The sequence below is a fragment of the Theobroma cacao genome, chromosome 1 (genome assembly GCF_053813885.1).
Source record: "Theobroma cacao isolate CCN51 chromosome 1, ASM5381388v1, whole genome shotgun sequence".
NCBI lineage: Eukaryota > Viridiplantae > Streptophyta > Magnoliopsida > Malvales > Malvaceae > Theobroma > Theobroma cacao.
In genome coordinates this window covers 8,165,191-8,180,787 of record NC_142639.1, presented here as the reverse complement: position 1 = coordinate 8,180,787, position 15,597 = coordinate 8,165,191, and the positions used below count along the sequence as shown (strand labels likewise).

Sequence of the window (15,597 nt, the reverse complement as noted above, 5' to 3'; positions counted from 1 at the left end):
ATTTCGATCAGGATGTGCATCAAACCAATTAATTACTTGTGTTCAACAAATGCAATGATCGGGTGAAACTATACAGGGTGTAATGGCATTTTCAAATGAGAATGCGACACTTGAGGATAACATTGCGACTTTGAAAGGTGACACTGTGACGTTCGAGGATAATACTGCATTTGATGAGGGAAATGAGGATTTGTTCCTGCTAATGAAGATAGATTTAATGACAATTCAAATGATGGGCATGATGAATGGCATGATGAGAGTTCAGACGAGGATTGACTTTATGACAGTGACATTCTAATTTGCAATAATGTTGAAGGCGAACCAGAACCTGTAGGAGGTGTTGATGTAAAATATGTTCAGTGTGATGACTCCATATACAATAACCCCATTGCTAATGAGAACAAGATTCGTTCCTTGGTACATTGCTCCATGACAGTTATCAGGAAAGAAAAAAAGCAAGGATATCTCGTACGTGGGTAATTTCAAGTGTAGAAAGGTTCTCATTCCAAACTATTACAACTGAGGAGTCGACATGTGCCGATGATCGCTTATACAAAGGAAGAATATTTTCCTCGAAAGCGAGTTAAAACGAGCTTTGAACATGTTGGCTCTAAAAGAGCAGTTTAGGATAAGAGTAAAAAGGTCATGTAAAGCTCATTATGAGGTTGGTTGCAAGGACAAAGCATGCAAGTTTAGTATGCGTGCAACGAAGTTACCTAAAGGAGGATAATATTGGCAAGTTTGGATGTTCCACAAAGTGCACACGTGTATTGTCGATGGTTTGCAAGGGCGATTTGCAATCGTAAGTGCGAAGATAATTTGTGAACTTATGTCACACAAGCTTTAGGCTAATGGAGTAGCATTGAGACCTAAGGACATAATTGGTGATATGAGACTTTCGTGGGGATTGGAATGCTTGTATAGTAAGGCCTAACAAGCGAAAGAGTATGCGGAGAAGCTTATTTTTTATCCCATGGAAGAGTCATTTCAACTACTACCCTTGTATTTTTATATGTTGGAACAAGAAAATCTTGACACAGTCACTGCAGTGGCTACTGATGAGGCAAAAAGATTCAAATATTGTTTCTAGGCATATGAGGCTTGTATTTGGGGGTTTAGGGATGTAATGCTTCCTACGGTTTCAATTGATGCGACACATCTGAAAGGCAAGTTCAAGGGTATTCTGTTTGTCGTTGTATGCAAAGATGGGAATGAGTGCATACATCTAGTTACGTTTGGCAACGGCCATGTTGAGGACGAAGACTCGTGGATGTGGTTTCTTAGCAAGCTACGTGATGCGATTGGTTGTCCTGAAAACACTATGTTCATTTCTTAGCAGCATCTTGGCATTAAGAAAACAATCCAAAATGCATACCCAAAAATGTATCATGGTTTATGCAGGTACCATTTGAAGAAAAACTTTAAAAACAAGTTCAAGTGCGACGACTTTTCTATGATTTTCACCCTTGCTCGAGAGTGCTATAAGGTTTTCGATTTCAACAGACATATGAACCAGCGCAAGCAGATTCATACAGGAGCCCACGCTGACCTTATGAGAATAGGCCTTGAGAGATGGGCAAGTGCCTGTTCATCGACAAGGCGATACCAAATAATGACATCCAACATTACGGAATGTGTTAACTCATGTTTGGAGCATGCAAGACAAATGCAAATTACTGTTTTGATCGAGTTCATCAAAGACATGTTCCAACGTTAGTTCCATGATCGATATGAGGAAGCCGTCAAGGTGACCTCGCCCCTCAGCCCTTACGTTGCCAAGCAATTGAGCAAACGATTCAATGATGCACATCGCTTTGTGATTAAACCTATCAATTGAGTGGAGTTCAAAGTTAAAGACGGAAAGATGGACGGACTTGTAAACCTGTCCACGAAGACGTGTTCATGTTGTGAGTTCCAACAGATTTACTACCATGTAGCCATGCCATTACAGCAATAAAGTCAGAATATCTTTATTTCTTATTTGAACCCTACTTGACATAGTATTTACATTGTGCTTGAACATTGAGTTCACTGTATTTTTCAATAAATGCAAACATGAAGCCATTGAATTCTGTGCTGACTACTACAAACAATTGTTTTGGTGGAGGGTTATGCGAGGTCCATTTGCTCGATAGGGCATCCTAGTGAGTGGGACATCCCCCCTCATGTGAAACAAATTATTGTCTTGCCACCACCTTGACAAGGCCAAGCGAGAAGACCTAGAAGGAGAAAGATTCCATTGGTCGATGAAGGTAGTAGACCACGGAGATGTTCACAATGTAAGAGGTACAGCCATAACAGACAGAATATCCCATCACCATTTACAGTTCCATCCACAAATCTGGCACCACCTCCAAGTCAATCGGTGCCTCCCCGAGTGCGCTGACCAAAAACATGTTCAAGTTGCAAACAAACCGGTCACACATGCAACAACTGTCTAATACGAAAGACAATGTCTGAAAACGTAAGGTGTCTTATGGATGAAGACAGCTTGTCGGCCTAACTAAATGTGTAACCCATGTGCAATACCTTTGTCACAATTTGCTCTTGCAGTATCTTACATTCATTTATATTTGGATTTTGTGTTTGTTAGTTTCATCTTGTAGATAAGTCTTTATTTTTTTTATTAATTTTGTAAATATATTATTTGATTATTCATTTCATTTTGTCCGTAGTTTTGAACACTTAATAGACTTACGAAGTCCCTATACTGTTACCCCCTTTCTCACATTTTATTATGATTTGTATTAAATAATTAATTATTTAATTTAATTCCTTTCTATTTTCTTTGATTTAACCTTTTATGTTCTTACAATCAAATCTCTTAAGAGATATAAAATTAATTCATCTAACTTTAGTAGCTTTCTAAATCCTCATATTCAATTTGTTTTTGTAATTTTTTAATTACAATGTTTATTTTATCTTGTTAATACCTCCATATAAAACTTTAAGCCAATCACTTAACAAAATAATAATAATAATAATATTGTATCAAGAAATTTACTTCAAAGGATGCAAGTCTAGAAAGAGAAAATTTTGAACTAAATTAAAAACATATGATATGAAATTTAAGATTAAAACACATGACTTGACCAAACAAATTTAAAAAATTTATGGATCATCCAATCAAATTTCATCTATGAATCATCATAATTAATTTTTATTAAATTAAAATATTTTAAAAATAAAATTGAAATATAAAGACTAAAATTCCTGAAAAATATATTATGTTAAGCGGACACGTTGAGTGCATGCAGATTTCTGTGGTGACACGCTGACTTTTTGCATTATTATGAGGTGACACGGCACGCCCCATCTTATGGTGACACGCTGAGTGGAAGCAGATAGTTGGCGTGACACGCTGAGTGCATACAAAATTCTGTGGTGACACGTTGACTTCTTGCAGTATTGTGGGGTGACACGACATGCCCTATCTTGTGGTGCAAGCTGAGTGGAAGCAGATAGTTGGCGTGACACGCTGAGTGTATTCAAATTTCTGTGGTGACATGCTAACTTCTTGCAGTGTTGTGGGGTGACATGGCAAGTCCTATCTTGTGGTGACACGCTGAGTGGAAGCAGATAGTTGACGTGACACGTTGAGTGCATGCAGATTCTATGGTGACATGCTTACTTTTTGCTGTATTATGGGGTGACACGCTGAGTGGAACCAGATACTTGGCATGACACGCTGACTTCTTCCAGTTTTCAGGAGTGACACGCCATGCCCCAATTGTGTGACATACCACGCGGTTGCAATATTAAATAATTTAAAGGCACTGTGTTTGAATTGAGAAATAAAATGTAATGTATCAAATGTACAAATATTAAATTAATAAAATTAATTATATATACAAAAAATGTATAGACAAGGGCCGATATGTTCAGGGTTCGCTCTCATAACTGTTGAAAAAAATTTCTAGAACATATTGGCGATGCATATTTGCAATCATATTCTGCTTAACTCTGATCATTTTCGATTGCAAAAAATCGTCAATGTACCCTATCATGAACATACCGCAGCTGACACTATCATTCTGCTGATGCACTTTATCTTTTGGCAAATGAATTTTCAATGGCATCGAAGTCAAATCCTGTGTCTTCCTGCGTGTTTTGTTGAAATGACTGGCTTGGTGGCAGATGATTGGCATAATTGTCGTAAGAGGTGTCATTTGAGGTGTTCGCACTCCATTATCCTTAGCATTCGAAGTTTTTGCGGAGTCCACCACCTTGATCATCCACCTCACCAAGTCGATCTTCGCTACCACCCAATGCCCACCGACATTACAAGGCACGAAGATGAAATCGACATCTTTCCATTTTTAACAGTATGTCGACTTTTCACCCTCCACGTACGCTCACAACTCATCTAGAATTCTGTAGTCGACCGGGCATATTCAGTTAGAAATAAGGCGTGTAGCATATGGATGGTGTCTTATGAACCATGTATGCATTAGCTTACACTTAATGCAATAAAAAACTTAGTATTTTTAGAATTGAAAATTTTTCAAATATACTTACAAAGAATATCGTGTCAACCACGCATGCACGGGTAGTATACAGCTTCGACTTCGACCTTGTTATCCTTTTACAAAGTACACTCAGGCATGTGTCTATATGTTCACTAGTCATTTCTTTTTTGAGATCCTTTAATGTTGTGAAAAAGTCAGCCCCTTGATCCCCTAAGATCCTGACCTTACGCCTGCATATGTAACATAATGAGTTTGAAAAGCCTTGGTGGATTAATGTTTCATTAAAAAATAATATTTGTAATGTTATTTATGAGCTTACCTCGCGCACTCGTCTTTCTTGAAACCTTCGTACGGTTCAACCGTTGTGCTCTTTACATCCTGACGGCTCACTGAGGGGTCGACATATGGGCTTGCCCTGTATTTACTCGTCATTTTCACCCGTGCCTGCTCAGTTGGGTCTGAAATTTGTGCTGCACAATGATGAACATCAGATGACTCCGGTGACGATAACCGTGAACCGCTGGCTTCGGGAGTGCTTTAAGGAATATGGTCCCTTACTTCTACTGCCACCACTAATGCGTTGGCTTGAAGAAGATGCTCTCATTCACCCATGACTGAGTGACGGTCCCCTTCCCCTTTTGCAAATGCATCGATAACCGTATCGGCCTCAAGAACAGGGTATCCGTCAACACCAGTAGCATCATTGTGAATGTGCACACCAAGTTCATCGTGGTCTTCACCAGCACCATGAGATGAAGGACCGCCCTACAGAACGAGACAAATGAAAAAAATCCATTAACTCATATAATACCACAAACCATAAACTAAGAGCAAAAAATAGAGCTACACATACTAAACGTAAACGACCAATATATGAGCGAAGATAAAATAACGTACCTGTGATTTTAGGCCGTCCAGAATCTGAGCAACGACACAATCCTCAAACGTTTGCTTCGCCAGAGTCAATGACTGAATTGAAAGCCTTCAGCTTCGACATATCTTTTTTATACTAGTGCATGATCCATCGCAGCTGACGCTTCGTGACTACTCCGTCATTAACTCTTGTCGAATGGGTTAACTGCAATAACATATATTACTATGTTATTCAATAATCATATATGGAATTGTTGAACATTACCCGTTAGAACTTTAATATCCTTATCGGCGGCTCGTTACCACTTTACGGTTGAGTAGGACCGATTTGTGGTTGAAGAGCTATGGTCGCCTTCTTCAACTGCAATAACAAAAATTAATGTGTTACTCGATAAACATATGTAGAAATGTTGAACACAAACTGTTAGAACCGATCTTATCGATGGGTTGTTAGCACTATGTGTCTGAGGAGGACCTCTTAATGGTTGAGGAGCTATCGTTGCATGGTCCAACTGTAAACACAAATATGTTATTCGATAATCACATATGAAATTGTTAAACACAAATCGTTATAACCATCCTTACATGCTCCTCGTTAGCATTGTGAGTTTAAGGAGGACCTATTGGTAGTTGTGAAGTTGTCGTTGCATGGTCTAACTACAAACACAGATATATTATTCGATAATCACATATGCAATTGTTGAACACAAACCTTTAAAATCGTGCTTACCAGCTCTTCACTGCCATTGCCATGGTCGTCACCTTCCTTCATCAACTTGGAAATCGACAGCTCATCGACGACAGCAATAGTGGTACGCCTCCGCTTCACAAAACCAGTGGCTCTTTTGTGCTTCAAGTTTCTCCTCTTTTCCCTTGCACCTAAGCTCTAGTCCGCCCGATCCTCTATGTGCCTTATTGGCACATATTAATGGCTCTCAGATAAAGGGACATCAATGTCCACAAAATGATCCCCGACTAGCCTCATCCGAGGTGGGCTCCAAGGTCTCCATTGCCCACAACTACAAAATAGGGATTATGATTAAATTTTAGGAAAAATTATTATACAAATTCACAGTAGAAATTAGTAGCTGTTCACTCACCTGCTGAGATGACTCCAACATCTCAACTGCTTTGTAGAAGTCTTTTGGCTTCTGGTTGTATTGCCATTTGCACATTCATGGGTAGACGTCTTTCGGAGCAGAGGGGGCAACTATCTTTCGCAAGGCCGGAATTACCTCAATTGCTCAAAACTGCAAGTCAAATGTAACCATTATCAGATCGTAAATGATAAACGATTGCAACCATAAATTATTATGTCAAAAGGAAAATGAAAAATGTTACGTGATAGTACCTGTATCACCCACGCGAATCCTTAAATGTTGTACCCTAAACGATCCTTCTGCACGTTTCGAGGAAGGCACTTTGAACCCCTTCAAAAAGAAGTTCAACATCAGCCTCCAAACGTAGTGACCCCATGGAAAGGCATTCCAAGCATCAATGTCATCCACCAACGACAAGAGCCAAGGCATCACCCATCTACGATAGTCTTGACCAAATAAAATGTTATTCGCGATCAAGATGAGTGCCATCTTGGTCGTATCTCCTAGTCGCTCAAAGTTACCTCCGTGAAACGTATGAAGCAAGGCTAGCAGCTTAACGCTCTGTTGCCCATTCCAGTATTGCGCATGAATTCTATTTGTAATAACCTCATACGGTTATGTGAACACATTTGGCATTCGACCAAACTTTAGTCTGGTGATAAAGCAGAACTCCTGCTTTGATATACGCACTTTGCTTTTCCCAATGGCTAACCATAACTCATGCTCCAATTAATATGTTACAGTGATTCGACAGATCATTATGTTATGTAGGAGACCAGTGGAGAAGTAGCCTTGTGGATATACATCCAGCAGCATTCCGAAGCATGTACGCTTCACTGCATCGTACTCCCTTTTCTCTTGAAGGGTCTTGTTGATGTAATACGGTTACGACCACTTACAATGGGTGTTAATAGTGACATTGAACGCCCACTTCTCCCTCAGCACAATAAGCAAATTGTCAAGATCCTCATACTGTCTGGACTGTATCTGCAAAACATGGTACACATGCACGAGTGAGTTAACCCATAATGTGGTAGCACGCCATGCATATAATGTAAAATGTGATAACACACCATGCATATAACGTAAAATGTTGCAACACGCCGTGCATATAACGTAAAATGTGGAAACACGCCATGCATATAACGTAAAATGTTGTAACACGCCATGCATATAACGTAAAATGTTGTAACACGCCATGCATATAACGTAAAATATTGTAACACGCGATGCATATAACGTAAAATATTGTAACACGTCATGCGTATCAAGTCAAATGTTATAACACGCCAACGCTAACATGCCAATCACTATAATTACTGTGTCTTTACACGAACTGGCTTAAAATACTTGTGGTGTGTGACACGTCAATCAGTGTAATTACTGACTCGTTACACGAACTGCCTTAAAATAACCAATGTTGTGACACACTCAAAACCCCAAAAAGCAGTTTACCCACTACACGCCATATCTGTTGTAGTTTAAAACTTTAGTACGACCATAAAGTTGGGAAGAAAACAGTTTAAACATAACAATTGAAAAAGATTGAAAAACACGAACATATCACACAAACCCAACAAAAAATCAATGAATAGAAGAAAGTTTTAAAAGTTTTATTTTCAGACTGAATGACCTCTTCACTAATAATTGACATTGTTGTTGTGGTGTCGTCAAGCTTGCAAAGAAGAAAGTCAAACACTCTGGTATCTTTGGGAATGAGGAATGAGGAATGAACCTCTTCACACAAACGTTTGCGATTTTTGGAAAATATTTGATTGAAATGAAATGGCCTCACAATTTCCTCTATAAATATTCATTTATTGAATTCATTTAGTTGAAGTCCAATCGGTTTCCTCATTATTTGCCCGCTTTTTTTTTCCTTTTTCAAACCATGTCGTGTCACCCATAAATTGCCATGTCGTGTCACACACTCTAAACCCTGTAGTGTCACGGATCTCCATGGAGTCTGACAAACTTTGAACACTAGTGTGTCACAAATTCCCTCCATGGCGTGTCACGAACTCTGAACGCTAGAGTGTCAAAGATTCCCTCCATGGGGTGTCACAAACTCTGAACGCTGACGTGTCACAAATTCCCTCCATTACATGTCACGAACTCTGAACGTTGACGTGTCACAAATTCCCTCCATTGCGTGTCACAAACTGTAAACCCTGCCATGTCACACATTCCAACCATGTCGTGTCACAAACTTTAAACCCTGTCGTGTCACAACCATGTCACACATTCTCGTTATGTCGTGTCACATATTCCCAACATACCGTTTCACAAACTCTAAACCCTGCCCTACCACAGCCATCTCACATATGGCCTGCTGTAGCACGACCATTTCATGCTGTGGATTCATATCTTTCTCCTTTCGATTCACCACCATATCAAGGATTTTGGTTTTACATCATTCTCCAAGCTTTCGATTCATCACGATCGGTTCCTCGTTCGGTTTAATATCACTCTTCTTTTATTATCTGAATGCCATGTCTTAAATCTCTGAAAAACCATCTCATGCAACATTATTTTGTTTTGCCCAAGCTACACAAAAAAAAAATGGATGTTTTGCACAAAATTAGATGTTTGCGAATTTTTTACGTATTTGTTTTTCTATTTTCACCTGTTTGAGAGTGCGCGTTAAAGAAAATTGCTCATTAAGGGTATTTTTGTCTCAAAATCTATTCTTGTGACTAAAAATAGTTAAAATTATGTGTAAGCTTATTTATAAAAACACGTTATTTTTAAGGGCTAAAAAAAAATTTCCCATAATGAATTTCTCTAACCGTTACTTAATATCGTTACTTAGTAATGGTCACGTAATATTAAAGCTCCTTTTAATAACGTTATTCATTACGTGTATTAAAATCTATTATTGAGTAACCATCATTTTTAATACTATATATAAAACCTTCACAATTCATTCAAGAGATTTTCACTTTTCTAGCGTTATAAGATTTTCACCCAGAGCTTCTTCCTAACTTCTCCCTCTAATTATCTTTCACACCCTAATTCTCTACTTATTCTTTCTTACTTACCATGACACTTAGTATTTCAAAAATTGCTCCGATTTTCCTCTTTGTCGCCTCTAGTAAATCTTTTTATTTATTTGTGATGCTTCCTCTTCCTATCACAAGAACCCCTCTACAAATACTATAAGATTTATATATCATTCTTATTTCATATTTATGTAAAAATTAAATATCAAAAAGTAAAATTTTAAATAAATATTTTTAAATTATAAATATTTATTTTAAAAAAGTTTTAAATTAAAAAATTATTTATTAAATAAATAATAATATTTTATTTATTGATGGTACATAAAAACAAAAATAAAATGTGAAAGTGAGTAACACTCTATACGGGAAAGCAAAATACAAGGGAAAGACAGTCCAAAACCAAAAAGATGAAGCAGCGCAAAGCCCATAAAAGAAAGTAAGAGAGCATTATAGTAGTAGAGGCCAGCAGCCCCACACTCGCTTCGTCACATCCATTCCCCAACAAAACTCCCTCCGCCTTACTCCTCACTCCTCTTCTACTGACGCTTTTCCCTGATCCACCTCAATTACTCTAGGTTCGGTTTATTTTTCCTCTTGCTTCCTCACCTTTTCCATGATCTAGGATTTCTTGGTCTTTCATGGGTTTTACTATTTGCTTTTTTTTTTAATAAATATTTGTGAAATAAATTTGTTCATGGGCTTTCAATTGCGTGTTAAAGTTATGATTCTTTTGTTTGATTTCTTTTCTTTCTCATGCGTGCTTATTATGTTAATTGAATTGCTGCTTTGGGTTTGATTGAATTTGGACTTTGAGCATTTTTCAATTATTAAAGTATCTTTCCTAGGTCTTTAATTTTTCATATCATTTCTTGTATCTCAATTGGCCTAATTGCCCCAAGTGTGAGTAAGGTACCTTTTTTTAACAGTAAGATTTGAGTATTTGACTAATTGAGGAAATCTTGTGTTTTAAATTGATTCTATTTGATCATTTATGTTTGTTATTATTATTGATTGTTTTTAATCCATTACATTATCAGCTGAACAAGATAATGGATTTAACACCCATTGCAGTTATGGTTTTTCCTATTCATTTCTAAGGATAAACTTTTAGATGTTCTATTGTTTTCGTGCATTTACATGTTTTATTATTGGTAACATATGGTGTGAATTTGTACTATTGTGAACCAGGAACCTATCATGAAAAAGATTGTCAGATAATTTTATCTGCTGTCCTGCTCGAGTACTTTTTCCTTGTTTCTATCTTGCATTAAGGCCCTGGATTATGCTAAAACAACAAAGCACCATTCTTCGATGGAGTGCAAGTGGTTGTGAACTGTCTGTTTTGTATGGAGGTAGTGTTGCTTTTTTTCAGTTGCTTAGCAACTCACAATGGGGAGATTGGCCTCATGGAAGATTAAGATGATGCATAAAAGTAATATGCTGCTGTAATTGAAGAGATTATATTTAATTCTATTTGATACACGATGAGTAAGGAATGTTTGCCACATGCAGTCAATGGAGGTGTTAGCAATGATAGTTGCCCAAATGCTGACAGTGATGATTCTGGGACTTACTCGCAATGCAGTAGAGACAAGGAGGCAGGTTTGGCTACTTGTCGCGTGTGCCACTGTGTTGAATCTGATAAAAGAGGGGATGCTGCGTTAGGATTTTTGGGCATCACTCCTCCCTTACCAGAAGCGGTTAAAAGCAATGCAGAAGCTAAGCCTAATAGCAATGGAATTCCAAAAGATGTTGAAAGTGATTTTTCCCATGCTAAGAGTGTTGGAAGAGAATCTGGGTTTGTTGAGTTCATTAGCCCTGAGGGAGAGGTTTTCATCTGTAGTACTGATTTAGAAATAGGCTCATGTCATCATCATGACACATTAATTGAACTTGGTTGTTCTTGCAAAAATGATCTTGCTCTAGTGCATTATGCTTGTGCTCTCAAGTGGTTTGTTAGTCATGGATCTACTGTTTGCGAAATCTGCGGTAATCCTGCAAAAAATATCAGGACTTCTGACTTTAAGAAAGTTGTGGTTTCTTTGAAGGATTATGAAGCACTGAGAGAAAGGACTGCTAGTGGAGATCCCAATCCTGCCCAAGTTCATACAAGTTCAGGTGTAGACCCTGATGCCGTTGCTGCTATACGGAGGCAACGGCTAAGTGAGATTTCATTGTGGTTCAGTCCACACAGTAATAATAACAATAATAACAGTTCTGCTGCAGTTTCACAGGCAGTTTCTGAACAACCCCTTAATACTTTCACTGAAGAAGTTGCTCCCACTGAAAATCCTGCAACCAAATGGGCTGTGGAAGGTACTGGAATTCTGCTTGCGACAGGTCTACTTACTGTTACACTTGCATGGCTCATTGCTCCTCGTGTTGGAAAGGTATTTTGTAGTAAATGCTCATATAACTTCTCAGGCAAGCTAGGGAACTACTGCTTCTTGTTTTTCCAATGTTTATAAAGAAATCCAATATTTAAAAATATCAGCTTGCTGTAATTGCCAAACCTTTAACTGTATTCTTAGAGCATGAAAAATTTTAGAAATTTAATATTGTTCCAATTATAAACCAGCATGAGAAGTGATGATTGTATAATTACTTGAGGTCTGTAAGAGCGGAATTATTTCTGTCTGATACTCAAGCAATCTTTTTCGACGCTGGGTTGGAAGCTTGTTACTCAGTTTTTATCAACTTTCTCTATTCAAATCATGGTATCGCTATCAACTGATGCTTGCTGTCACACTGTTTACTGTTATATGTTGCTTCTGTTATAATTGTTGTATTGTCTCTTGTTCTAGAGAAGAGATTATCTATCGCATTAAAGTGATGGGGTTGATACACATTTTAAACTCTATTATTATGTCCTTTTAAAGGGTAATTAGAAATGTTGTGTGTGTTCTGATATTCTTTTATATCAAATGTTAGATTAAATCTGCTTGTATGTCTGCTTAATAAATAGTTTTTGATGATGGTTTAGAGTTGTCATTAATGTGGTATTTTCTTTTGGACTATGGTATATGGATGGAAAGACCTATATTAATATACAGATTGAATGTAAACTAGCTTCCAAAGACTTTTAACAGTGAGGTTCTTAAAGAAGGCTGTGAATCGTTGATGTAGATACAGGATTTGGGGTGGGTATTTTATGGATGATATGAGGATATAGATTTTGTTGATAGGGCAGGGACACATTAATGCATATTCTTTCTTTTTACACGTGTCAATCCAGGCCCACACTGGTACCTAGAATTGGCAATTCAGTGGTTGTGGGCAAATTTTGGTATCCAAATCTATTCAGATGTCTCATTTTGAGTCATATTGGCATCTTTTGTCGGTAATGGCTGAACTTGTGAAAACATAAACTGTGTTATTAGTGGGTTCTTTATCTCCTTTTCTTCAAGTAAAACTATGTGAATTGAGATGAGGTTTTTGGCATGTTAGAAATGGTTTAAAGATCTGGTGGTCTAGGATCTTCCATCTCCCAATAAATATTGGCCAACACTATTTTGTAGCAGGAGCCATAACCGCTGCACCATGAATATTTTGAGGACTTTTAGTGGTCTTAGGAATGATTTGACTGTTGGTTATTCCCAGGGTAGAAGGGCACATTTATTTTCAATGCCTCATAAAGTGTCTTAAGTTCATAAACTGTATAGGACCTGTTGTTATCTTGATAACCAAAATCATGAATGCAGAGAACAATTCTATTTTGCTTTTCCTTTTATATACATATTGATTGAATGGAATGATAATACTCTTCCCCCTATATATATATAATTGCATTTGTGCAGCACCATTAGATTCCTCGGCCCCACACATTCTTGTCAATGGAAATTTTATCAACATAGTTAAAACATTGTTTTTTTTTTTATTACAAGTATGCATTTAGTCATCAGGGTTATTATGTGCTTTATTTAATTTATCTTTCTTTTTATTGTAGAAAACGGCTAGGAGTGGTCTTCATATTCTCTTGGGAGGCATTTGTGCCTTAACAGTTGTGGTCTTCTTTCGCTTTGTGAGTAACTTGGATACTATTTCTGTAGTTGTTTATTTACTAAACTCATTTGCATTTGATTTGACTAAATATACATATATTTGTATGTAAGATTTTGATACTTGATTGATTCTTTTTGTTTCTGTCCTTGACAAGCTAATAGATCTAGACTTTCAGCTAGTCTTTTGCTTTTGCCATCCTGGCAAGTATTTGTTTACCGTGCTTCATGTGACTGTTATTAAATTTATGTTGGTACTCATATAGAAGGCCATTGCATTTAGAAAACCATTAAGAATTACATTCTCTCTTGGTTTATGTTGTATATTTAAAATCTGGATAAGTTTTTCATTTTCATTTTGCAATAGTATCCCCATAGTTCTGGTCAAACCTGAGGTTGAAAGTTTAGTGTTATTGGCTGTGTACTGCTTGCTGTTTATCTCTCTTTGTTGTTTGTGTAGTTTCAAATCTGCAATTTAGCATCTTTTGGAGTCCTTTTGAGGCTAGTGTAAGCCAACTGAGAAGGTTATTTGCTGCTTGAAATAGCAGCTATCTTTACAAAAATTGTTTATGCTTTTGCTCTATCTTCACAATAGGCATGGCATTCATGTAAGGCATGCACTATTAGTCTCATAATCTTTACCTTAAATTCTGAGTTTGATCTGAAATAGTAGTATAGAGAATCAAAGTAACAAGTACAGAAAGACATTGCTCTTTTGTATATCTAAGGAAATTTATTCTCTTCAGGCTTTTGTGTGGCAGGTTCAGCATTGCAGTTAAATTCTGAGTTTCTGTTCCTCTTCTGGTTCATTTGCTTGAGATCATCACATTCATAGTCTTATCTTTTTATTTTTATTTTTTATCCTTATTTCAGTTTTAGATTATGTTTTGGCTGGAACTTGCAGATTGTGCTGACAAGGATTAAGTATGGACCTGCGCGCTACTGGGCTATCTTGTTTGTCTTCTGGTTTCTTGTGTTTGGTATATGGGCTTCAAGAACGCATGGTGCTCATACAACATGATTTGTTGACATATGATGCATATAAATTCACTATTATATTCTTTTTTGCTGCCAAATAGTAGATGTTGAGAGAATTGGATTTTACTAGACTTAATGAATGGCAGTTACAATTCAATTTGACAGATCATGCCTTTTGGGGTTTGCATTTTTGCAATGAGCTGTGCGTCAGGCAACATTGTGTGTGGAATGATGTTAGCCTAATTGGCCCTCGAAGGTAATCTAAAGTGTGTTGGGTTAATATATTCCTGATTGCTGAATGGAATGTAGGTCGATATCCGTTGCATCTTAATATAAATATATGCCTGTCATTTGCTGCTTTCTAGTACTCTTGCTTGGCTGAGGAGCTTTGTTATTTCTTGCCTCCCGGAAATGAAAGACTTGCCTTTCTTTTTTAATTGAGAGAAGGGGATTGGAGTTCGAGAATCATGTATCAACCGGTAAGCTAAATATTTATAAACAGAAAACTTGTTGCCAAATGCTTGGATGCAGAAAAACTTGTTTTTTGTTGAGACAGTACTGCATTTGGTCACTCCATTTTTGTAAGTTACAGAAAGGGGACAGAGGAAGAGAACGAAATCTCAGTACACTCTTAGAGGTAAACACATATTACTGGTTACTGATTGACTGTTAAAAGTCTGAGAAACATTTTATGTGGCAAAATTTTCAAGACTGATTCATTTTCTTGTTCCATCATCCATTATTTCATCTCACTCCGTGAGCACGCGGTAGCATTTCCGGTCAATTGACTTCATTCCGACAGCTAACTCATAAAAGAATGGTTACTTAAAGCTACTTAACGCGGCTTGACTTATTCACTATCAAGATTATCTCAAACTCGAGCTGCTCGACTAAGAAATCGACCAAAGTTGATATAATTTTACACTCATATTCAAGTGACTCACGAGTCAAATTGAGTCAACAATAACTGAGATTTAATCCAATTGAGTTCAAATAGCTGGATTTTATTTTCAAGCCGAGCATAAATTTACGCAAAAACAAAAGCTCAAGGCTGACACTATTATGTCAACCGGGTGGGGCTAACCTTTTGAATCAATGATACATGCAATTTTACTATTGGACTAAAGATCAACTGCCCTTTTTTTTTTTAGGATAAAAGGCAAATTCATTTAAACCA

General features: G+C 37.2%; 1 protein-coding gene and 1 long non-coding RNA gene across 4 annotated transcripts; one reads left to right on the top strand and one right to left on the bottom strand.

The window, feature by feature from the left end:
- Positions 1 to 4,645: 4,645 nt before the first annotated feature.
- LOC148764500 (uncharacterized) lies at positions 4,646 to 4,997 on the bottom strand. Its single transcript, XR_016024231.1, has 2 exons — positions 4,789 to 4,997; positions 4,646 to 4,699 (listed from the first exon to the last, which is right to left on the bottom strand). It is a non-coding gene; the product is annotated as an uncharacterized LOC148764500 (long non-coding RNA).
- Positions 4,998 to 9,849: 4,852 nt separating this feature from the next.
- LOC18611957 (RING/FYVE/PHD zinc finger superfamily protein) lies at positions 9,850 to 14,704 on the top strand. Of its 3 annotated transcripts, XM_018114106.2 has the most exons (5): positions 9,852 to 10,019; positions 10,633 to 11,562; positions 11,671 to 11,834; positions 13,391 to 13,465; positions 14,347 to 14,704. In XM_018114106.2, exons 2-5 carry the CDS (start codon positions 10,929 to 10,931, stop codon positions 14,461 to 14,463), a joined length of 990 nt encoding a protein of 329 aa, XP_017969595.2. In that variant the 5' UTR covers positions 9,852 to 10,019; positions 10,633 to 10,928; the 3' UTR covers positions 14,464 to 14,704. The 3 variants fall into 3 exon arrangements, with proteins under 3 accessions (XP_017969596.2, XP_017969595.2, XP_007048540.3); XM_018114107.2 differs by having other exon boundaries at positions 9,850 to 10,019; positions 10,633 to 11,834; positions 14,316 to 14,518; XM_007048478.3 differs by having other exon boundaries at positions 9,854 to 10,019; positions 10,633 to 11,834.
- Positions 14,705 to 15,597: the final 893 nt, after the last annotated feature.